At 36.2% G+C, this 24,702-nt stretch overlaps 1 protein-coding gene across 1 annotated transcript in view; it reads left to right on the plus strand.

Moving 5' to 3' along the window:
• The first annotated feature begins 2,854 nt into the window (after positions 1–2,854).
• Positions 2,855–24,702, plus strand: part of LOC137405651 (U2 snRNP-associated SURP motif-containing protein-like) — a 44,087-nt gene continuing 22,239 nt past the window's right edge. Inside the window, exons 1-12 of the mRNA XM_068091980.1 lie at positions 2,855–3,092; positions 5,477–5,589; positions 8,923–9,139; positions 10,048–10,136; positions 13,101–13,266; positions 18,064–18,260; positions 18,677–18,720; positions 19,560–19,664; positions 19,796–19,862; positions 20,265–20,428; positions 20,646–20,888; positions 24,367–24,556. Coding sequence (XP_067948081.1) covers positions 2,930–3,092; positions 5,477–5,589; positions 8,923–9,139; positions 10,048–10,136; positions 13,101–13,266; positions 18,064–18,260; positions 18,677–18,720; positions 19,560–19,664; positions 19,796–19,862; positions 20,265–20,428; positions 20,646–20,888; positions 24,367–24,556 — 1,758 coding nt within the window. The 5' untranslated portion in view covers positions 2,855–2,929. The remainder of the gene's footprint in view (positions 3,093–5,476; positions 5,590–8,922; positions 9,140–10,047; positions 10,137–13,100; positions 13,267–18,063; positions 18,261–18,676; positions 18,721–19,559; positions 19,665–19,795; positions 19,863–20,264; positions 20,429–20,645; positions 20,889–24,366; positions 24,557–24,702) is intronic.

Consider the following 24,702-nt stretch of genomic DNA (forward strand, 5'->3'; position numbering starts at 1 on the left):
TAGTTTGCTTTCAAGTTATTTTGAGATATTGCGTGTGGAACGCTCTTCGTAAGACTTGCAATTGTTATGTTAAAATTGCGCAAGTGATGTTGTACTTGGACAAATTCACAGTTACATTTAGATTTTTCATATGTTAAAAGTACATAAGAGGTAATGTTTCATAGTACTGGTCAAAGTCGTTTGTAGATAACGGGGAAAAATTGCGCAAGTATGAAGTTGTTACGGCTCACTGTTGATTATCGCAATTGTATCATGAACTAATAATTTTTTTTAACTTGTTTCTTGCAGTATGGAGCATGGATAAGCTGCAAATGTACAAAGTAGCTGTTGTAACCATTATCTACAGCAGGGGTGGGCAACCTTGTCAAGAAAAGGGCCATTTTGCAAAATGTAACTATTCTCGAGGGCCGCATCATACAACCCTGATTTGGTATTTTCTGTCTTTATTAAAATTTCATAAAGTAGCATACAATATACAACTTGAATACAATACAAGAATAAACGTGTATGTATTGGATTTATAAATGACAGCAGACAGTAGATAAAGTATGGAGATATGAAATATTTTTATAATATTCTTAGTTAGTGAGAAGCTTGGTGTTGGATATTTTTAGCCAATTCGTTAATGTTAGGTTCTATTCTTGATGTGCACAGGCGCAAACTATGCAGCAGATGACTGTCAGTCAGATTGCTTCTCAGTTTGCTTTTGATGTGCTTCATTTTGGAAAACAGTTGCTCACAGGTATATGCACTTCCAAACATGCAGACAAACCTTCTGGCAAACTGCTTTAAATTACAGTAATCTGCAGTTGGTAAGGACTTATAAATGTCAACTAGGTGCATCTCTTTGAAATTTTGGATGGGAATGCCATCCTGTTGCAGCGCGTTCAGTTCAAGCTGGAGCTGGATAGCTGCTGAGCTTATCTCACAAGTACAAGGCAATAAAAAGATGGTCATTTCACTTCTGAGACTTCTGAACTTTGTAAAACGAGAGAAAATCTCCTCTCGAAGGACTGCCACTCTCTGACCATAGCTATCCAGGATCTCGTTGTTGCCATTAAAGGCAGATTCAAGTGTGGGAAAGTGATCAACTTTTTTTACGTAGACTTTGCTCATAGAGCTGAAGATCTCTTTCAAATTTTCGGAGGTGCTTAAACAGGTCATGTACCAACTTGTCTTGTCCTTGAAGCCTCACGTTGAGTTGAGATAATTTTTGAGAGATATGAATGCAAAGTCCATTTGCCAGAGAGGATCACACAGTTCTTGAGCCTCCTTTTGTTTCAACTGCAGAAATAAAATGATCTCATCTAGTAATAGCCAAAAACGTTGCAATGTTGATGCTCTGCTAAGCCAGCGAACCTCTGTAAAATAAACATCATCCCCAGACTAGCTGTCCAGGTGTCTCAAGAACTCCTGAAACTCTCTGTAGTTTAGTCCTCGTGAGCGTATGTAGTTTATTGTTTTTACTACTACTGAGTTGACATGATCCATATTGATAATTTTTGTGCTCAGGTTCCCCTGGTGTCTGATGCAATGAACTGCAACAGCATCTGGCTGAAGTGCACATACTTTGGCTATAAAACCATTGTGACACCCTATCATGGATGGTGCACCATCTGTACACAGTGACACACATTTGCTGAAGTCCTCAATTCCCGTTTTCTGTAGTGTCGTCTGAACACTCAAATATATCTACACCTCTTGTAGTACCTTTCAACCTTTCATTACATTGAAATCCTTATCTACAGCTCGAATAAATACAGCCAGCTGTGCTGTGTCCCTGATATCTGTACTCTCATCAAATGCAAGTGAATAGCATTCAATATCACCCAGCTTCACCTTTAATTGATATGCTATGTCTGAGCCCATATCTTCTACTCGTCTGACTGTTGTGCGGCGTGAAAGAGATACATATATCTGAAAAACTTTTTAGCATTTGTGAGCACTTAACTTCAGCAAGTTTCAGTAAGCACTCTTTTACTATTTCACCATCAGAAAATGGCTTTTGGTGTTTGGTGAGAATCTTCGCAATCTCAAAGCTCACTATAGTACTGTCAATGTCAACCTCACGTGATTGATTTAATACTTGCTGCTGCGCTTTCAGGCTTTTTGTCAACTTTTCTGTAAGTTGTATTTTCTCCTCTGTGTTGTATCTGCCATACTTTTCACCATGATTTGTTTCAAAATGTCTTCTAATGTTGTATTCCTTGGTTTGAGCTACTGATTTCTAGTAGATTAAATATACAGTCATGTTATGTACTGATGTAAACAAGAATTTATCCAGCCATTCAGTATTGAATTTCCTGTTTTTTTCAGCCACAGTTCTTTTTCTTTTAGTAGCCATGACTAGACAGCACTTAATTATTAATCAACATTTAGGTAACTGTTAAAGTAAATTGACCAATAATGGGCAAGAACAAACACCAATCATCGAAAGGGAATGGCTATTAGTAAACAACTACATTATTGCAGTGTATGCTATGTGTAAGACAAACCTGTAACTGTGATCTAAATACATGTATAAAAATATCACAGAACACGAATTGAATGATAAATAGATGGCATCTTTTTAGTAAGTACATGTATGTACGTTATATAACACTACCTGCTAAAGTTTAAAGCCAACTGAAGATTTCAGTAGATGTGAGGGACACTACACTATGCTTTCAACAAAATCTCACCACTATTTAGCATTTTTTATATTTTGTGCATTGTACTCATTCAAACGCATCTATATATGCAAAATTCCTGGGAGGAGTTGAAGGGCCGCACAATAAATGGCAAAGGGCCACATGCGGGCCGCACGTTGCCCGCCCCTGATCTACATAGTACTTCAAGTACAGTATTGTAACTGTTGCAGCTCATGTGTGACTAGAATAGCTGGTGTTTATCAACCCATCAATGCGTCTACAGCAATATCAAAACAAAGATGGCTACAAAACGAAAGCTTGAAGAGCAAAGAAAGAAGGAGGAAGAAGAAAGACTTGCAGCTGTGCATAAAGATTTCTTGGACTCATTTTCAGATGCTCCCAAGCTTGATAAGACTTGGGTGAGAGCTGGCACTGCCGAAACAGAGCGAACTGAAAAAAAGGGTAAGCTTGCTGAGGTTTCTAAAATTTGTTGCAGTATAACAGTGAGTGGAAAAAACGAAGCTTTGATGTGCATAGCGAATGATCCTATCAGTCTTTTAAAGGAACATGTGATTAAGTATTTTGTCGCTTGGTGCTAAAGAAATTGGATTTCCTCTTAAAAAAATGCTGCAAAGAAGAGGCACTATAGCTATACTTTGCCAGGTTTTTATCTTGCCAATCATACATTGTTTGTTAAAGCCATACATGACTGGCCAAAATCGTATCAGAATCCGATTCCTGAATCAAAATTTCTGATTTTGCAAGTGCTGTGAAATTTATTCAATCTTCTATTAGTCTTTTATAATCTATTATAATGAGAGCTGTGTGTGTCTGTCTGAAGCCAGGGTTAAAGATTAGGATAAAGTATAAATAGAAAATCATATGGGCTTGTATATTATTCGTGTATAAGAAGAACAAAGCATCCCGAGAAGAAATTTTTTGAAACATTCTTTTACCATTTTTTTGGAGGCAAAGGTAATTTACGATCAGACCTGTTTTTGCTTTGTCAATAAATAAAAGCCAGGAATATAGCCTTACAAAATACAGCATGTTACCCACCAGCATCTGTGTTTACCCGATGGTAGATGGACAGCTGTACGCGGTCTTAGCAGATTGAGGGAATCCACGACAATATCCCGCCAAATGGCGTGAACAATTTTTAGGCTAGGTTTTGAGATATCAGTGTTCAACGCGACAGCATTACAATAATAATGAAAAAGACGCGTAAGGACAATAGAAACGGTTTTAATAAATGCGTGAAGTTTATTTGTGCAAATATGTCGACGAAGAGCCCTTACCGGATGCTCGCTACTTTGCAGTTTTGTTTCGGTTTGGTCTAATCGTCTAGTCGTAATCTGCTCATGTGACCCATACTTTCTACCAAACAGCACAAATAATTTCTGCAGCACTTGTCGATAATCACAGGTGACTAACGGGCTTGTCATGTTTATCAGAGAATAATATGTACTCCTTCGAGTTGAGGTTAAAAAATTAAACGAATTTTCATGGTAGGTTATAAGATATCAGCGCTAAAAGTGACAGTATTACACTGATGATGAAATAGACGCATAAGGACAATAGACATGGTTTTATTGAATGCGTGAAGTATATTTGTGAAAATATTTCAACGAATGAGGTTGCATGCAAGTGTAAACGGAAGCCATCTCGTTCAACTACGTCCCATTCGAGCTGTCTGTCCCATTCGACGACCATAGATTCCAATCTATGGCGGTCTCGTGATGGCATCGATTAACTGTTCATTTTTGAGCTTTCAGGAGCTTGTAATTAAATTTCCACTTATTTTACACCTACAACACAACAGAGTAAGACATGGGGAATCTTTTGACACCAAATAACTGTAATGTGAATTTTGTTGCAAGTCAACCTTTAAATATGGATATAAAATAAAAATATGTATTCAAATTTAAAATGGAATAAAAATGGAAAATGGCAAAATGTTGCAAAGAAGGCCACAGACTATAATATAATCCCAGGTCAATTGCAAGCAATAGATATCAACTGCTAAAGATATTTCTCGGTTTCTTGGTGCATGTTTATTAAGAGATCTTAGCAGATTTATTCCATCCAAAAGGTTTAATATCGCTCTACTGGAAGTAGACAGCAAAATATAGGCGTCTTCGCCCACAATAGGCTAAATTTACCTTTCGAAAATTCGGACGAGCTATTTGAAAAATACACCGCCAGCCTCTATTTGAACGCCGCCTTCAATGACCGTCACTATAGAGGAAGAGTTGAAAAATAGAGCGCCATAGCGTTCACTTAGAGGTTTCACGGTATTTACTATAGTAAAAGCAGTGTCTGTCCATCCGAAGCCAGGACTGGAGGTTGGGATAAAATATTTTTTTCAACGAGACTCTAGCTCATGGTATTCAGTCAGATAGACCGACACTCTAACATCTGCACCAATTTAAAGCCTTGAGTGTTTCAGAATAATTGTACAACTACTTATTCTTTGTACTTTATCGGCACACATGACGATCTTTCCCTTCATACTAGACTGCCGAGGTGGTAGTATATTTAGTAGAGATATCCCTAAACTTCATTTTTTTCCTAAGCGCAAAGTAGGAAGTGAAATTTGAAAGGCTAATTATGGCACTGTCATTATTCAAATTGAATTTGAGAATTTACACCAACTTAACCCTTCACGTTATGGAAAATTTCGTAGGTAATATGAAGCAAAAACTTTACATCAATTATTTATGTTAAGAGGAATTTACGTAAAAGAAGGTTTATGTTATAGGTTCATTGCCTGTGTCGGTATCTCAGTATCTTTATAGTGATAATGACTAAATTTGTGTGTTGGAAATGTTCTTTTCATACCTTAGGGGAGACTCAGGTGAAGAGAGAGATTTATAAGCCCAAATCAAAGCTACCTGAAAGTGCTTTTAAGCCAAAAGAGGAGACACAACCCAGAGAGGAACATGTCCCATCTAAACCAGTAAGGCTTTCATTCTATTTTCTAAAGCTTAACCTCGTAACCTTCTTGCATCGGAGGACCTGCTAAAGATTTCATTTTCAATATCAAGCGTACCAATAAAAATAACAGTTAGCTACCAATCTATTGCCATACATTGTACACGGGTTGGAGCATCAGCAAAATCAGGTTCTACGGGGTTATGTTCATGTAGAACAATCTGTTAACACCTTGTTGTGAAGCAGGGTTTTACTGTGGTATGTTCAGGTAGAACAATCTGTTAACACCTTGTTGTGAAGCAGGGTTTTACTGTGGTATGTTCAGGTAGAACAATCTGTTAACACCTTGTTGTTAAGCAGGGTTCTACGGGGTTATGTTCATGTAGAACAATCTGTTAACACCTTGTTGTGAAGCAGGGTTCTGCTGGTTTATGTTCAGGTAGAACAATCTGTTAACACCTTGTTGTGAAGCAGGGTTTTACTGTGGTATGTTCAGGTAGAACAATCTGTTAACGCCTTGTTGTGAAGCAGGGTTCTCCTGGGTTATGTTCAGGTAGAACAATCTGTTAACACCTTGTTGTGAAGCAGGGCTTTACGGGGTTATGTTCATGTAAAACAATCTGTTAACACCTTGTTGTTAAGCAGGGTTCTATGGGGTTATTTTCAGGTAGAACAATCTGTTAACGCCTTGTTGTGAAGCAGGGCTCTACGGGGTTATGTTCATGTAGAACAATCTGTTAACACATTGTGGTGAAGCAGGGTTCTACTGGGTTATTTTCAGGTAGAACAATCTGTTAACACCTTGTGGGGAAGAAGGCTGTTAAAGATGTGGTTACGTCAAATTTGAGTTGATTTTAAAAGAAAGTATTTTTCTTTGTCTATCATTTGATATGTTGTTTGTTGTGTTAGGCGATCTCGTTGTCAAGATATTTGAAGATTAAAATTGAAAAAAAAATTGATCGCGGTAAAAATGCTCAGGCCAAAAAAACATGGGCAGACTTGTCCAAAATGATGTAACATGTGATACAACCTGTCTCTATCTTTCGTATTCACATCGGTTAATGCGATAACAGTCTAGTCCTACGCGGCTCTATTGGCATATATTTATTTTTTATTTGCTCGTGCTGGCTTGATTAAAATCCTAAATCCGGCTACAGATACATTATTATGAATGTTTCAAACGCCTCAAATAAGGGAAATTGAAAACTTGTCATATTAACTTCCTCTAAAGGATGTGTAAACATTTGAGTACCGACTACCAATTCTACCAATCTACGGTAATTAGGTCGTCAAGTTAGCTTATTTCACCACGGCTTTTGTATCAGCTAAGTTCTCAGTTGCTACACGCACACCGGAAACTAGCTACTAAATAAAATAGGCACGCCGCCATTTTTTGAATTAATATGTTCGATGTATGTCGAAACCAACTGCATCCCAAAAAGTCATGTATAGTCTACGTTATCTAGTCATTATTAGTATCAATTTGTAGAAAATTTTACTGGTCCCTTCGATTAGTTAATTCAAGTACAAAACAAATGGTTTTATGAGTTGACCGAAATAGTGAATGCAAAAAAACATCAAGTTCGTTCAAATCAATTAACTCACCGTCTCTGGTAAAGGATTAATAAAACCATTCTTGCACCTGGTTGGCCGTTTGTGGACTCAGCTGTTTTCACTTAGTAGGGTGGAGCTTAAAACCTTTTGACTTAATATTTGGTCCGTTGGAATTGAGTCGAGCTATTCAAAAGTACCTGTCAATACAGCTCTGATTACACTTCATTAATCCATCTATCAGAGAAGATTTCAGCACAGATGATAACAGGGCTATAATGTATTCAATATGTTCTGCAACTCATGTTTTGCATTGTCTTCAACAATATTATTTTATATAATTTTTACATGCCAAAAAATTTTCCTCGCAGCACAAAGTTTTTATTAAAAACATCATCCAAGTCTTGGCCATTCACATAGTTTCAGCTCATATAATAGGACAAATTAATCTACTGCAACAAACTCAAACAAAACATGCTACAAAACATATTATGGTTTGTGCAGTATACGTTCGTGTCTCTCTTTCCCATTTATGGCAGTTTCCAAACCGACACAACCCGCTCCCCTAGTGAACCACATAAACATCCTGTAACAATAAAATAAATATAATAAATTTCATTCATATATATGCCATTCTAACGTGTATCTACTGAGTGCTTTCAATTTGAGAGTTAAATAGATTGCGAGTGTAATTTTCAAAACGAATAAATGTTTAACATAAGCATAAATACGCCAAGCCAACAATTCAAAGCTTTGTTTCTGAGAGTTGAAGATGAGCATTGATCAATCGATTTTCCTCACTTTTTACACACTGAATATAAATTCTAATCATAGATCAAATTTACTAGCTAAAATGCCAAAGAAAATGCTATAGCTAGGTGAAATGATAAAAAGTTGTGAAACGATTTAAAAGTTATGCAACGATGATTCGTGATAGCAAAAAGTTATAATTTTACATATTAGTAGATGTATTCATGAGTACTAAAATTATTACCGTTATCTTAGAATATATGTATAGGATACTCAAAGCTGAAGATAAATTTACCTCCATTCTCCTATCTTCCTCTGCAGCATAACGCTGCTGATGCCTGTCAGCTCTAATCATAACCTGTCTGATGATTAATGTAAAATAAATATGTCAATGCATGTAGCTACTAGAATCTACTATTAGTTGATGCGCGTGACTAACTAGTAATAGAGTAGTCTCCCTAACAACAAGAATCTTAGACATCACAAACAACTCGTTTTCCGAGCGACAACATTTAACATAACCTATATAAAAATTTCGTGCTGATGATTGGCTAAAGAAGAGATCTTATATTTATTGCTCATGGACTCTTTTCACATGTATCACTTGTTACGTCACTAATGAAGCGCCCTCTGGAATCTGAGCTTTTAAAAAGATGGCCTCATTCAAACGCATATATCTCTGGACAGGGTTAGTCTACAAAGACAAAAATGACATCAAGTTGTAGCTGATGTTTTAGCCTTTTATGGGTCTTAATTTCATTAAATCGACATTTTTGACGCAACCATATCTTTAATAATTACTGACAGATATAGTGCAGATCTTTGCTTGTGTTTTGACAAGGTATTTCTTTGTTAAAATTGGCCGAGTGCATTTGATTTTGTAACAAACTCATGTAGAATCAATACGCTCAATTATACTTTTCCTTCATATGCTTTTATACAGCGTGTCGAAGGTTAGGTATTTACCATTGATTTACTCATAATCTTGTCATACACATTCTCTGAAAGTTGATCTATTTGTTAATCCTAATCAAAACTTTGTTTTCTTTACTCTTAGAAGAAGAATGCTGCTAAAAAGTCTAATTTGGAAATTTTCAAAGAGGAGCTCAGAGCTATGCAGATGGAGCGCGATGAGAGGCGTAAACTAAGAAGTCATATAAAAGAGTGCGAGGAGCAAGGCATTGCCCCAACCCTTCTCACTAGTCGTGGTAGACCGAGCAGATTTGAGGCTACGCTTGATGTGATCAATACATTGGAGAACACCATGGAAAAAGGTATTAAAATGGCATCTAGTACTGTTTCCTTTGTGCCAAAGAAGATCTCTGCAATATGGGATAATATGTGTATACGCTGAAAAGCCGGTTGTCATTTTCCATGTTGAGCCCTTTTTAAACGGGCATTAAAAGTGGAATTATTGGTTGTTTCAAGGTGTATGATGTTTAGATCTAAGCATACTCGAACCATTCATAATAATATTAACATGTTAGTATAAAGCTGTGATCTTCTTAAGTGTTCAGAGGTCCTTCCATATAAAACAATATGAATGTTTTCCTCACTCTGACAGCCCAGACTTCTTCCCTAAAGCCTGGTGCCTACATCAATTGCGAGACTCCGGCGATAATATTGCGCAGCAAAATGCTTGCGACGCTAGGCTCGGCGACTTATGTTCACATAAAGCTGCATCACTAATAATCTGAAAAGCTGATCTTCACCTGTACAGTGCATTTCGGGAAGGTTTTGCCTGCGGCTCTTCGCGAAGTTTGAACAGCACTAAACACTTGCGTTACCGCCGGCAACTACTGGCGGTCCTCGGCGGTACCTGACGCGTAGGTTCCCATTTCACCGCTAACAGCCTGCGGTGCTGTCGCCGGTGCTTTGCGACGTATATGGGAACCAGGCTTGAGAGAGTTGTGTCGAGCATTTTAATATGTTCATACATTAGCAGCCCTATGAGCATTGGGCTGTTAAAACGCTATGATCACATATATGTTAATTGCTGACTACGCAATGCGTCATATATAACAAAGAAATTTATCTTGGTTGAAGTTGATTTGAAGTGGATTTTTAAAGTTGTGTTACTCATCGATTTCAGTCAATACAACCAGCATATGATGATTTTATGTTTCGTTATTAACACGGTTTTGTCAAGATTGCTCAAGTGAAATTCTTGAATGTTATACAGATATCTATGGTAGCAGCATGAGTAAAGGTCCCAACTATGAGAATGACATGACCACAACAAACATATACTGTGGCAATATTGCTCCTAAGGTAATGGTTTTTTACATACACTAGTCTTAGAAAAGTTTATTTGCCCTGCTGTTTTTGCGGTCATCATTTGTCTGAGTTATTTTGTGGCGTCGTGTCTAAGGTCAGTTTTTATTTTTCTGTTATTATATGGTACCCTACAGGATGAAATTATTCGTGGAGTTAAATTTCGCAAGAATTTCCTTTTCATGGCATATTCGTGGACTATATTATTCGTGGATGAACAAATTTGTGAATAAAATAATCGGTGAAAGCAGCTAGCAATAGAGTGAAACCTTCCGCGTATACCAGGTGTTTAGGTTTCTATTTAGCTGGGAAATGTACACATGTCGATAATGCTAAACAATAAACTTTGACTGAATCCAGAGGTTTTTATGAATATTTATCGATGTGGAGGCTTTTGGTGAACCAACAACTTGTAGTAAGTTATGAGTTTTTTTCAACGTAAAAAACTGCAGGAGAGATTTTTGCGATGATAACGTGTGCCGAATTCTAAATACTTTGTTTACAACCTTGAATAATTTTGTAAAGAAGTGTGATGCATTGGCAATGGGCTTAACTCAAAGCCCTGGCGATGATTTTAAAAAGGTTTGGAATTCAGCTATGTTTACTAACTCTGCCTAGCGGCTAGTTTTTAATTTGAGGCAATTGTTATTCTCCCTTATGTTTAAAAGTAAAACAAATTATTCGCGGATTTTAATAATTCGCTGAATTGCCAGTATACGACTTCGCGAATTATTAAATCCATCGAATAATTTCATCCGGTAGGGCCGTAATTTTTAACCACTATGCCATGGCACTCTAGTGTGCTGTGGCACACTAGTGTGATGTGGCACACTAGTGTGCCGTGAGAGATTGCCAGGTGTGCCCCAAGAAATTATCCAATGTCACTTTTAAATTTAATTTTTACAAAACATTTATTAATCATTTTCTATTAATTTTATGTCATTGTCCGGTGTCCTTGATGTAAAGAATGGGAGGGTAATTTACCGTAAAACTTTTATTTGAACGTCATGACGTTCTATTTTTCGACTCTTCTATGATGGCGTTTAATGAGAGGTTCAATGAAAGGGTGGCATTCAATTTTCCAACTAGCTGCTCAAGATTTTGGTAAGTTGAACATAATTTAACGAATAACGAAAGATAACATAATATCCAACATAAAGTTGTAATACAAGATAATTCAATGAACAACCAATGATAAAATATCAACCAACATAAGATTATAAAACAAAAAATATAATACAAGACATATAATACAAAATAACATGGTGATTACTGCCATGTAATAAAATGTTTAACGGTGAAAATCAAATTATACATCACTATTGCAACAGTACTCGTCATTCTCTAGTACTGTCGACTAGTTCTAGAATCAGCGTCGAATAGTTGAATGTAATTTTATTGATGATGCCAGCATTAGCCCGCGCTTGCTCGGGACACTCCAGCCCAGTCTTAATCAGGCGTCTGACCTGAAACGATGGATATTGTTATCCTCAGAGCCGTTTAGAGCATCGGTGAGTCTATATCCCATGAACGACTTGCCGATTAGCATCTTCGGATTCATGCCGGCCCGACGTGTGTGGTTTATATGTACGTTCTCGTAGTGCTCTGAAGTTTAACACACAACTCATACCGTAAGAGCACTTTAATTGAATGCCCAGTCCTTGATGTAATTGGCTCAATTCCCAGGCACCATGATCTAGGCGGGTCTATTCACGCGTTTGCTGCATGGTCAATGCATTTAATAGTGACCCACAAACACTCAAAGTCCATCGAAATCGGACAATGTCGTTTAGTACAATATGCCGACTTTAAGTACCTTTGATTACTAATTAGCGTGATGAATGTCAGTGTCGTTCAATTATAGGTGACCTTCAAATAAGGGGTGGCGCTAGGATATTGGCTTCTTGTTCATCTAAATAGGCCCAGGTTTCACACTGACTGAGTATACTTAAGCTGAGAAACTATATTGTGATTAAATATACTGTTCAGAGTGTCATTTTATAACATTTTTGGTTAGTGGTGTGCCGCAAATTTTTTCCAATGTAAAAATGTGCCTTGACAAAGGTTGAAAAACACTGCTGTAAGGTATATAAAGTACACAGATATGCACTCATGCCTCGGCACACGAGCTTATTGCGTTCCGGGACTGAGCCCGTAAGTAAATTCTTTTGTATCTCAAATCAGATTTTCCTATATAAAATAAATAAATACAAAACTATCTGTTTCCACTCTCTGAAGAATGGCCTAAAACATATCACAATGAAAAACCATGTTTATAATTGTTCTAATTCACCACATACACTCGCAAAGTAACAAATATCTGTGTAGTGGTTATGGGATTCAATAAAATGTAAGATTATTATGTACATTACTGCAACGAGTCCTTATCTTTAAGACAGATGGTAGCTGCTAACAGGCTTGATGACAACATGTTCGATTCGCTATACTTTTGTGACATTACATAACATCAGTTTTTTAAGTTTAACTTAAACGCGGTTAGCCTACCATGCACACCCACTTGAAAATGAGTTTTTATTTCATACCAAATTCTAACTTTGCATTTGTGTTCATTTTTATCATCTTCCTGTTTGGCACATTTTGTTTCACATGTAGACTTGCCTTCACTTTTAGCCGACCTGTTTAAATTTTTTCTGATCCGACGAGAAAAACCAAGCCATGCTGTTCTCATAAGCGGATTCTCACATACCCGGCCATCTAGCAGCCCCAACAAGAACCTGCTTGTATCTCAAGGCAAAAATGTGCTTAGAATTTTTCTCGTGCCTCAAATTTCTTGAACATTAGGAGATTCGTATGTCGATATATGACTATCGTTAATTTTATGACAGTTGTAGCATTGTGTGCTAGTTAATTTCTAGCTCTCTGTAGTCGGTTCCTCTCAGATCATCTGGTAAGCAGCGATCATTGTCAGTTTCCTCTGCTATCTTTTCCTGCCTCTTGCAGATGAATGAGCAGGACTTATGTGAGCTCTTCGGCAAGTATGGGCCATTAGCCAGTGTTAAGATCATGTACCCTAGAACAGATGAGGAGAGAGCAAAGAACAGACACACTGGTTTCGTAGGATTTATGAAGAGATCAGATGCTGAGGATGCTTTTGATGGTCTGAAAGGTATGTCCGGAGAAATGCTCTTTACCTCTTATTGAACGCCACCTTTATTTGGCCGCCACCATAAGAGAAGGGTTAAAAAATGAGTGCTACTCTCTATTTGAACGCCAACTCCATTTGACCACCACTTAGACTATCTTTGATCCTTATGAACCCTTAATATCAAGTGTTTAGTAGAAAAGTGTCCACAAAATCGTGTTAATCATGAATCGTTTACATCAACAACAATCAATTCTCTCATTGTCCGACTCCTTATATAACTTACTAGCTGTGCTACCCGGCGTTGCTCGGGTAAAAAGAACTCTTGGTGAAAAAAATGATTTGTATTTAATATATAACAACATTTGCCTTTCTAACTTTCAAACTACATATCATGAAAAAAGTATTTTGGGTAGTTGAAATAAATTAAAGAAAAGAGAGAGAAAATAAAAACGACTGTAAAGGTTTTCGAACTTTGTCATATAACTGTAACTTTCAAACTTCATATCATGAGGAAAAGGTTTTTTACAGTTCAAATAAATTAAAAAAGATGAAACAACTATAAAAGGGTTTAGATGTAAATATGAAATAATTAGCAAGTAATAGCTAAACTAAGTCAGTTTTGTTATGTTTACAATAAAAGATGATCCGGTAATGATTCAATTAATTTGAATTGAGAAAACAAAACACAAATTCTGAATATGTTGAATTTATAATAACAATTCTTGCATAGAAGTGTGTGTGTATAAAAAATGTTACTGTTCCAACAGAAGCTATCCATCAAAACTTCGAATACAACGATACTGGTACCTCTCGATACTGGTACAAATCTAAAAATGAAATATCGGACTCTCTTTGTCTGACTGAACGAAGAGAGAATGTAGAGGCTATTCCTACTGGATAATACAATTGAACCATACGAAAAACTGGAAATAGAAGTTTATGAAAACACGAGAAACCATCGTAGTTCATAGAGTTCCAATTAATAAATCAGGAAAAGGATGTAAACAAAATGTACAATAAGAGCTATGAAACATAAGATTCGTAGACTCGTGGTTAGACACTTGGATCACAATGCTGCGGTTACAGTCTTTCAAAATGTGAGTTTAAACCAGCCGGATGCAAGATTTTAATTCCGAGATTTTTCTTATGAGCGTTTCAACAGCGATCAAGTTTTGCCAATTTTAATCTGAAAATGTCCTGGCAGTCACATCACCTAGTACAACAAACAAATCTCAAGTAATAGAAAAATATCTATACTTTCTGATGAACAATTTTTAAACTTTACATGAGAAGCTTTTTAATTTGTAACAAACAATCTATGCTTTTGATTTCTATATAGTTTGTATATGTACACGTATAGATCTACTTATAAATACATGCACTTGTGACAGTGTTTTGATAACTTGAACGCTCTGATCACTCGAACACTTGTACTCGGTCCCGTGAAGTTTGAGTTATCCGAGTTTGCCTTGACATATATATACATTTATATACAGTGAAACTCGGCTAACTCGACCTTCACGTGACCGAGAGAAAGTGTTCGAGTTATCAGAGCGTTCAAGTTATGAGAACACCGTCACAAGTGCATGTATTTATTAGTACATATACAAACTATATATAAATCAAAAGCCTTGATTGCTTGTTGCATGTTAACCCTTTTGCAGGCAAGTTTTTTTGAGCTATTTGAGACCCCCGGGGCAAATTAATTTTTAAAAAATCCTTGATACACTGTTATGATATTGTAAACGTGTCTTATGTGTTTATGATACAGGTAAATACAAATAAACGTGTTTCAAGTCATTTCTTCTCATAACTGTTACTTTAGCTATGGTACTTTTGGAAGCATTTGCCCTTGCAAAGGCCTGATTAGTATATAAATTTCTGATAGCAGTCCAGACACTAGCATCACTGCCACCTCTATGAGTATGAAAACTGTTACTAGCTTTTCATCACTTTTACTCTCAGAGTCCGATGCAAAATCACTCCAGTCACAATCTGAACCAGATTCACTCTCACTATTAGTTATAGCCACTAACTCTAAAAAGTTATCACAATCAGCTAATATCATCCTATTACTGCTAGCACTAACACTACTACTCCTTGCAGCATTAGAGAGACGTGGGTAATTTTGTTTGGAGGGTGCCATGGCACTAAAAGAAAGTTGTTGCACTCTGGGAAAACATTCAGAAAGCAAAAACAAAAGCAGAAACAAGCTACAAACAAAATTCCCCAATTTTATTTAAAGATGTTTTCATTTCGGATTTTTCGTTTGTTTAGTATTGCAAAAACGATCGTGTTTTTTTCTCAAAACGGCTTATTTGTTAGTTTTTAACAAATACCAATATATTGTAGTTTACTATTAGTAAAAGAAATTTTACAGAAAAAGGCAATAAGTCAACCAAATATCGATTTTTAAAAACGTTCGTGTGGCGACAAAATAGTCGCTCTGTCCATTGTCGGCAGTATCGCAATACGACAATAATGTCGCTCTGCCTGCAAAAGGGTAAAGGGGCCTCTCATGTAATGTTTTAACAATTTTTATCGGAAAGTATAAATATTTTCCTATTACTTGAGATTTGTTTGTTTGTTTTAAGTGATGTGACTGCCAGGACGTTTTCAAATTAAAATACGCAAAACTTGATCGCGGTTGAAATGCTCAGAAAAAAAGATATATTTTTCTTTTGGGCATTTTAACAAAAAACAATTTTGCCGATTTTTCTATAAGTTTATCTGAAGGTTACCTCGCTTCTCCTTGTTTTCGAAAAGCTACCCCCAAGCGGATGTTTGGTAAAATTTGATTTTTTGGCAAACCTTTAGAAAAGAGGTTAACGAAAATATTTTGCCGATAGTGGTAATAATGACGCCTAAGAACTCCTAAAATTTGACATTTTATCTCTATAGCTTGGAATAAAGTGATATTCTAAAGCGATAACAACCGTCTCGGTAGCCGTTGGGCAAAAAACTGTTCTAGTTAACGAAGTTAAGGTCGAGTTATCTAAAGCAATTTATCATTGCGTGGGAACGGACCAAACAAATCCGTTCAAGTTAACCATGTGTTCGAACTACCCGAGGGCGAGTTATCCGAGTTTCACTGTATATTTACAGGCACATATACAGGCCTGTATATATATAGATATGCTACATGTAATGAGTCAGTCCTTTATATCTTACTTGTTATGTGCCAGTTCTCCGTATATTACATGTTGTGTCAGTCCTTTGTATACATGTGATGAGTCAGTCCTTTGTATACTACATGTGATGAGTCAGTCATTTGTATACTACATGTGATGAGTCAGTCATTTGTATACTACATGAGATGAGTCAGTCATTTGTATACTACATGTGATGAGTCAGTCATTTGTATACTACATGTGATGAGTCAGTCATTTGTATACATTAATATATGTTGACACAAGGAATGTTGTAGATTTAAGCAAGCATATCTTGAACAAAATTTAAATTGTTGTCATTTTAAATCTGTTTGCTGTAAGTTCACATTCTCTGCAATAAAAGGCAAGACGCGAAAATTTTACATGAGCGCAGTTTTGTAACGAGTGTATAAAAGCATTGTGTGTAACAAGCAAGTATTTACAATGTAGTTGGTGGGCCTGCTTGCATCAGCTGCTTGTTTAAATACATTACATGTGCAATAAATGTTTGACTATTGCCTAAAAATATTGTGATTGCGCAGGTTCTGTTAATGAAAATATAATAACTTTGTGAGACCTGTTGCATAAAACCTAATGTCCAAAATTATTGAGGTAGTAAAATCAAATGCTATATCCGAAATAACAACATTGGGCATTACGATATGTATTATGTATATTATTTATTAGTATAGTCATCTCTCACGGTAGAAGTTCAATGGTTTCACGAGATTGGAATGCAACATGTGCTGTGAACTTGTATGTATCGCAACTACCATGTTACAGCATAAGTAATCTATACAAACATACTGACATACAAAGTAAATTTCAACAATTTTTGAAACATTGCAATTTTGTAACTGAAAAAAAACTTTCGAAAACAAGGAAACTTGATACAGATTTAAAGTAAAATATTAAAAAATGTACAAATTAGGTAAATGCCATCCAGGGTTGGCTCGGTTTAAACGCAGGTTAACAACCTAGCAATTGTAGATCATTATGCTTTGCTCTTCACTACCACACAATTAAGCACCGGGATTAAAATTGCTATTTATACATAGAGCTGAATGTAATATATTCACTTTATGTGATAAGATTTCTGCTCTGTATTTCATCAATCATGTTTGATTAAAGGTTCATTCTGAAATTTCCATGTTTTCTCTCTTTTTTCTCATAACAACTCCTACAGTACCATCTTTAACAGATGATTCCACATATGCATGTTCAATACTCAATCATGCAGCTATAGTACCGGTATGTGATGTTTATTAGACTTGAAATTGCAAAAACCTTGGTAAAATTGTATTAACCCGTTTAAACCATAAAAACCAGTTTAAACCAAAAAACCTGGTTTATTTGGTTTTGTTCATAGAAGCTCTAGTCTTTCCAACCCTGATGCCAACAATGTTCAATGTATGTTTGATCATTCATCGCATTTTTTATCATTTACCTACTTTTCCAGCAAACTTTGGGATTGCACTGCCTACGCATCCATGTACATGACTCAACCAAAATTAAAATAAACATATTTTTTTAGGATCATCACATTATCAGTTAAGGTTTTTACACATTTGAAGCGAATGGCAAACTGCATTAACTTTGGGTAATCTGAATGTACTAGCTTTAACATGCTATGTGCCGACTGTAATAAACTGGTGCATCCTTCTGCTAGGGGAGACAGTGATGTCATTTGAGATGAAGTTATCATGGGGTAAGCCAATACCAATACCCCCGCGACCTATTTATATACCTCCATCAATGATAAAAGAAACTCAACCCCCTCCACCCTCTGGTCTCCCCTTTAACGCCCAGCCTCTACTCAACTGGGAACCAGAGCGAGACAGATATGGCAATGCAGATCTCACAAAGGTATATAAAAATGTATATAATATATAAATATATCACTTGAAGCTCTTATCATCCAAGAGTTCACTTGAAACTCAACCTTAAATAGTATCACTAAATTGTATTCTGACGATAGTTCTCTATTTCTAGACTTATCTTAGTCTATATATATATTAACGATATATATGCGTCTATATATGTCATCTATATATAACGTCTATATATATATATATATATATATAGACGTCTGTATATATATATACAGACTTACAATGCTAGTAGTGGTTCTTGCATGCTAGACGTGGCCGGTGCTGCTGCTCACATTTTTATAAGTTGGTGGGTGAATGACTAGGCGATCGTTTAATTATTTGTTGATGATATTTGCTGTGCCATATCTTTGCTATGAGCCAATCATGTGTCCTGTCATGTTTCTATATTAGAATTTAGACCTGACAGAAGTCAAGATCGTCATTCCCACCGACAGGTACTGTACCTTCATAACCTTCTCTAACCAGGTAATGTATTGGCCCTAAAACCGTGTCTTGGGCATGCTTCTCTCCTTCCTGCCCTTCCAAGGCACACTGGTGGGTATTTTTTCAAACTTTTGCATCATCAGATCTGCTTTTTAGTTCTGCTGTGAGTTTTTTTTTGTTTATTTGATGTTTTGTGATTGGGATTAGAAACCTTTGTCAAGGCTAGCAATAAAATATAAAGTTTATATAAAATATGAACGCGATCAGCTGAGCATGGGCTCTGGCCCATTTAGTTTTTTAAGTTTATTTTTGTAGTAACCAAATGCCTAGTTTTTCTGCAGTGAACTTCATGTAAGATCTGACACCTTGAAATGTTTTTCTAGTATATTCCAATTATTAAAGTATGTTTATAGGTATGTATGTATTTATTTTCATTATTTTAATATACAACATATAAAAGATAAGAAATCTGTAGAAAATGAGGGTCCACATGCGCAATATCAGAGCTAATCATGGCACCGAACCCCAGGTGGTTTGAACGAACCACCTAGGTTCGAAACGAACCTAAGTGGCTCATAGGTTTTTTATTTGTCATGAGTGTGATAATAATGATAATAAGACATATGAATGGTGCATTATAATAGATTTTACGGTGTAACTCAACACATTTGGAGGCACATAGCATAGCAATGGTTTTTTGGGATTGTAATTATGATAGTCTTCGCAAGAAGATGCGGTGGAAATGCATTATGGGTGAAGATGCTGATAGGAGCGCTGATTGACGAAGATATGTTGTTGGTAATGGTTTTAATGGGAGGGGATCTGTAGAGTAAGGCTGCTCTAATTGCAGGATGCTGTTGTGTCTCATACACCGTATGGTCGAGTACGTTGTGAGGGAAGGACCTCTCTTTGAAGCTATGATTATGAACAAGGAGATGAGCAATCCCAGATTCAGGTAGGCATTTACTTTCAGGTATGCTGTAGGCTATTACCTGTTGTACTTGTATGATATGTTTTCACAATAGTGGACGTTTCTGTTTTTCATTTCGTTATGATTGCATCACTTATTCTGGTCTCCTTTTGAAGATTCCTATTTGATAATCAGACCCCCGCACACACCTACTATCGATGGAAGCTGTTCACTATCCTGCAGGTAAGGAAACCGGCTTTTGGTAGTCATGCTAACAATTATGCATTTTAAGTTTTTATGGGATTGAGAGACAATCAGCAGTTAAATCAAGTTGTTTAACTTCAGTAGTAAAATGACTAGACAGCCAGTATTCAATGCAGCATCAGTTGGAAACTAGATTTCTTCACACTTCTATTCTTTTGACTGTGATCGAAAAGACCAGGTTTACTTATCACCTTAGTACAGCAATTCTTCAGAATTATTCATCTAGTAACTAATCTAATTTATTCCAAGTTGTGCGTTAAAATAACCAAGACAGCATCGGATAAGTTTCAAGATCGTTCATGACTCGGCTCATGCTTGTGACCTGATTGAGCAGCACTCGCTATTGGAGCTTTGTTGCATCGTATTTACTTATTGTTTAAGGGCGATGAGCCTCATATCTGGAGGATAAAACCCTTCCAGATGTTTGAGGGTGGTTCCTTGTGGCTGCCCCCCAAGATGAATCCATACATGCAAAAGCAGATGAAGGATGGTTCAGGGAAAGGTAACACAAGCCTGCCTTCTAAGAAACAGTCACTATCTGAACGGTGCGTCTCACACTCATCAGTTGTATTATTACGGTAGTATGAGGCATTCAGCTAGCCATGCTTGCTCAAAACAACTTTTATCTTTGATCTTTAACTTTATCTCATAGACAATATGGACATCATGTACTCCATAAACCACAGATTCATAGACTTGATAGGCTCATAGACTTCATAAAATTATGGACTACAACCATTGTAGTGATTACATTAATTGTAGGCAAAGGGACAGACTGGGAGACTTGCTGCGTGAGCTGACGACTGATAGAGTTAAGATAGGCGAGACGATGATATGGTGTCTAGAGCACGCCGAATCAGCCGATGAAATCGTTGAGACAGTTGTGGAGTCTCTTAGCATCCTTGATACTCCGTTGCCAAGAAAATTGGCACGACTCTACCTTGTCAGCGACATACTCAATAACTCGAGCGCTAAACTGCCCAATGTTTCTTACTACAGGAAGTAGTAAGTGTATAAAGCTAATATTGTACAGTCTGGTGGGTTCACTGTAACTGTAACGCAGTCATTTGCTAACACATCCTTAGTCTACTCATCCCATATAACTGTGGTTATAGTATATAGTAGACGACTGTTGTATATTATTCTCATTGAACTCTGAACCCTTTCAGGTCCAATTAAATAACTAAATTACGCCGCGTCAAGTCCTAATTACCGTAAAACCTTTATTTGAACACCTTGACACTCTATTTTTCAACCCTTCCCTTTGAGTGGCACTTTATTGGAGGTGACGTTCAAATAAAATGCAGCGTTGAATTTTTCAAATGCCTCGTCAGGATGCTGAGAAGATAAATTTAACCCATTCACAGGCAAATCAAATGTCACCTATATTTTGCATTCTCATTATCCCTTTTGGAGGCAAGCAATTTGCTAACATACCTCTAACTTATCGTATATTTTTCAAATAAAAAATGCATAAGGAAGATGATACATGTCTCTACCAGTTGACATCTATTGCTTGCAATTAACCAACGATGATCTTATTGCCTTATTGGAGCTTGCAAGTTTTTTATTTCAGTTTAAATGTGAAGGTATATTTTGCTTTTATAACTATTTTTAACAAGGTCGCATAAAAGCTCGTTGCACTCATCGATATGTTTGTTACAGTTTGCAGTCGAACTGGCATTTTATGTGCATTAGAACAGGAGTTACTAGTGTCGATCTATCGAAAGCCGAGTTCAGATTACTGCAATTATGCTATCAAATAATGTGCTATAAATATGCAAATTTATAAGTTTACAATAATCATAGTCCATCAAATGCTACAATAAATATTCAAGAACAAGTGATATAAACTAGCCATAATTTTAGTACATGCAGCAACAAACATGAACATTTTAAAACAAATATTAACATTTTTTAAACAAAATTATTAGCATCGTTTGCACGACCAGTTGCTTTCTGATTGTTGCCTTTGTTTGAAACCATTTCATATTCTTCTGGCTGTTCAATACCTTACACTGTGTCTTTAACCTCAACTCATTTTGTGCACAGCTGAGCTTGTCGCTATCAGCATCCAAACGATTTTTTAGCGGAACAAAACTTGTTACGCGATGACATTTTGAATAAAAACTTTTAGCGTGAATAAAGAGACTCCTCGTGTAATCAAAATAGCCTCAAAATGTTAGCCTCAAAATACATAGCATATTTTCCATCATAAATGTGAAAACCTTTTCTCACATACATCCAAGTATCAAGACTGCGTTAAAAAAGGAACTACTATTAACCTGATACAGTTACTAATTATTTCTTTGGTGTTGCTTTCAGTTTTAATAAAAACCTTGTAGACTTGTAGAGTGTGAAAGTGAACTTCGATATAAACAGAAGCAACGAACAAATTAATTGTTTTTGATGCAACTGTCATTATTAGTACGGTTTTGTGGACACTTTCTACTGATCACTTGTTATTTTTAGGTTCTAACATTAAGAATGTCAAATAGTGTTAGTCAAATGAAGGCGGCGTTCAAATACAGGTTTTATGATACTCATTTGCCTGCTCACAAGTGATAGACTCAGTGCTACTAAAATACCCATATCTCCATTTCTATTAATTTTATCATAATTCAGTTTTTTATTTAGGAAAAATACATCTCAAGCTATGTTTCTATATTAAAATAATGTAGCTATTTACAGGCAGAGAAACCTTTTAAAAGTACCATAAAAATAATTGCTTTAAATCGCTCAACGATTAAAAAAATTATTAGTTACTAAAAACATGAACAACCAACCCAAATTAGCTAACTATAAGTTTAGTTTGTAGGCACATTTGTTAGCATGAGCAGTGGAAACAAGTTATGAAGTGTTCTGTTTATGTTTGTGATTATATAAAACATGGTTGATCAACTTCTGATTGTATTCAGCTGTTGTTGAGTAATTATTATTGTCAATATGCCCAATTTTAGCAGCATGTAGTAAAGCTGCTCGAATATAAAATTATTAAAGTTTACTCAACTCGCAAAAAAACTTCTATGACAGCTGACAGACTCAGTCAGATGGTAGAAACTATCGCTATTATTTGATGTGTTGCTCAGCCTTTATTCAAAGTCTTGTACTTACCTGTAAGTAAATCTTATAATCACATCTGTTCTTGAGACTTATCTAGAGCTAGTGGTAAAGTGATAAAGTTGTAGGGTTGGAATATAATATTGAAATTGTAATGATACTGCTGAAAAAAAATTATTTTAAAATTTTGCTGGTCTGGTTGATTTTTTACAACAACCTGAGAGAATGCCTTATTGGTCAGTTTTACGAGCTCCAGCTTACAGCAAACTAGTACTCATTTAAAAGCTTAGAATGTGTACCTTGGAATGCTGCAACAGAATTACGGTATAGCAAATGACTTGCACAAATCGTTTAAAATTTCAATCCCGATCAATTTAGGATTCGGTCCAGGGGATAACAATTTCTTCCCGGATATTTTAGGATTAGGGCTGAAAGGATTAATGTATCACTTCTGGTCAGTGTGTGAAGACCGAATAGTCTATGTCTTTTTTATAGCTTAGTGCAACATTTGATCAGCATAAAAAAATATTATTTTTCTAAATGCATCTACTTATAATTCTTTCAAGTACATCCCCTGGGTTTATGTTAGTTTTTGTGATTATGGAAGGGTTGGTAACTTGATATTATTTTAGATAAACATTTTATAAGTCTGCTTTAGAAACATTTCTACATCATCTGTAAATAACAGAATTGACAGCATATCAAACATTTTATATGCAGTAGAGAACTGCTTAGACAAAAATTTTATTGATTAACGATTCAACTTGCATGAAAAGTCAAATGCTTTGGCTTTCTGGTTTTCATGCATGGTCAATCAGCGATTGCTACTTGTTATTAGTTTTTCATTCCTTGTCTCCTGTCAGTCCTTGTCAGCTTGTGACTCCCTGTCCCTTATTACTTCATGGCACTTGCCCATCCTTGTCAGTTATCACGTTCTCTCACTTGCCACTTCTTGCCAGTTTGTCACTCGTCAGCTTGTCACTTACTGTTAGTTGTTAGTCTCCTTTTCAGCATTCAATGTTTTAATGAAACAACAGGAAATTTAAAGTCACTCATTTGTTTTGAATGCTTTTACTATATAGACAGTAGAAGCCATTTTGATGTTCCTCTGTTGCTGGTGTGTCACTTCTGCAGTAGCCGAAACATTTGCAAAAACTGCAGGATTGACATACTTAAACATATTGTTGCTGCTGTAATTTACAATATGTATCCTTGGGTTATTTATGCTGTTTTCAAGTCATTAACTTGTTAAAATATGTTTGGTAATACGGTTTATTTTTGTACTATATATTTATAACTTGTATGTACACTGCAACTTTGCTGTTCAGAATCGGCTATTGCTTGTTGTTCGAATAGCATTCGAACAACAGATTCGAACAATGAGATTCGAATCCGCGGGTTCCTATTTTGTTTTTCTTTGCAGTTTTGAAACTGCCCTCTTGGATATATTCAAGAGTTTCCATGAAGCATACAATAACATCGAAGGACGGTTGGCAGCGGAGAACTTCAAGCAGAAAGTGATGAACTGTTTTAGGATATGGGAAGAATGGGTCATCTACCCTCTTGAACATCTTATCAAATGTCAGAATCTTTTCCTAGGGCTATTTCAAGAGGTATGTATTTACCTAACATGTCAGTAATGTGTAATATTTCTCTGCATTTTATCGCTAGCCTTACATTACTGTATAGCGGCTATAGCCTTTAGCTGATTGACAGGAGACTCGTGTTGCCTGACAACAGTGCCACATTGAAGAGCAAT

This window comes from Watersipora subatra, chromosome 10 (genome assembly GCF_963576615.1).
Source record: "Watersipora subatra chromosome 10, tzWatSuba1.1, whole genome shotgun sequence".
NCBI classification, from domain to species: Eukaryota; Metazoa; Bryozoa; class Gymnolaemata; order Cheilostomatida; family Watersiporidae; genus Watersipora; species Watersipora subatra.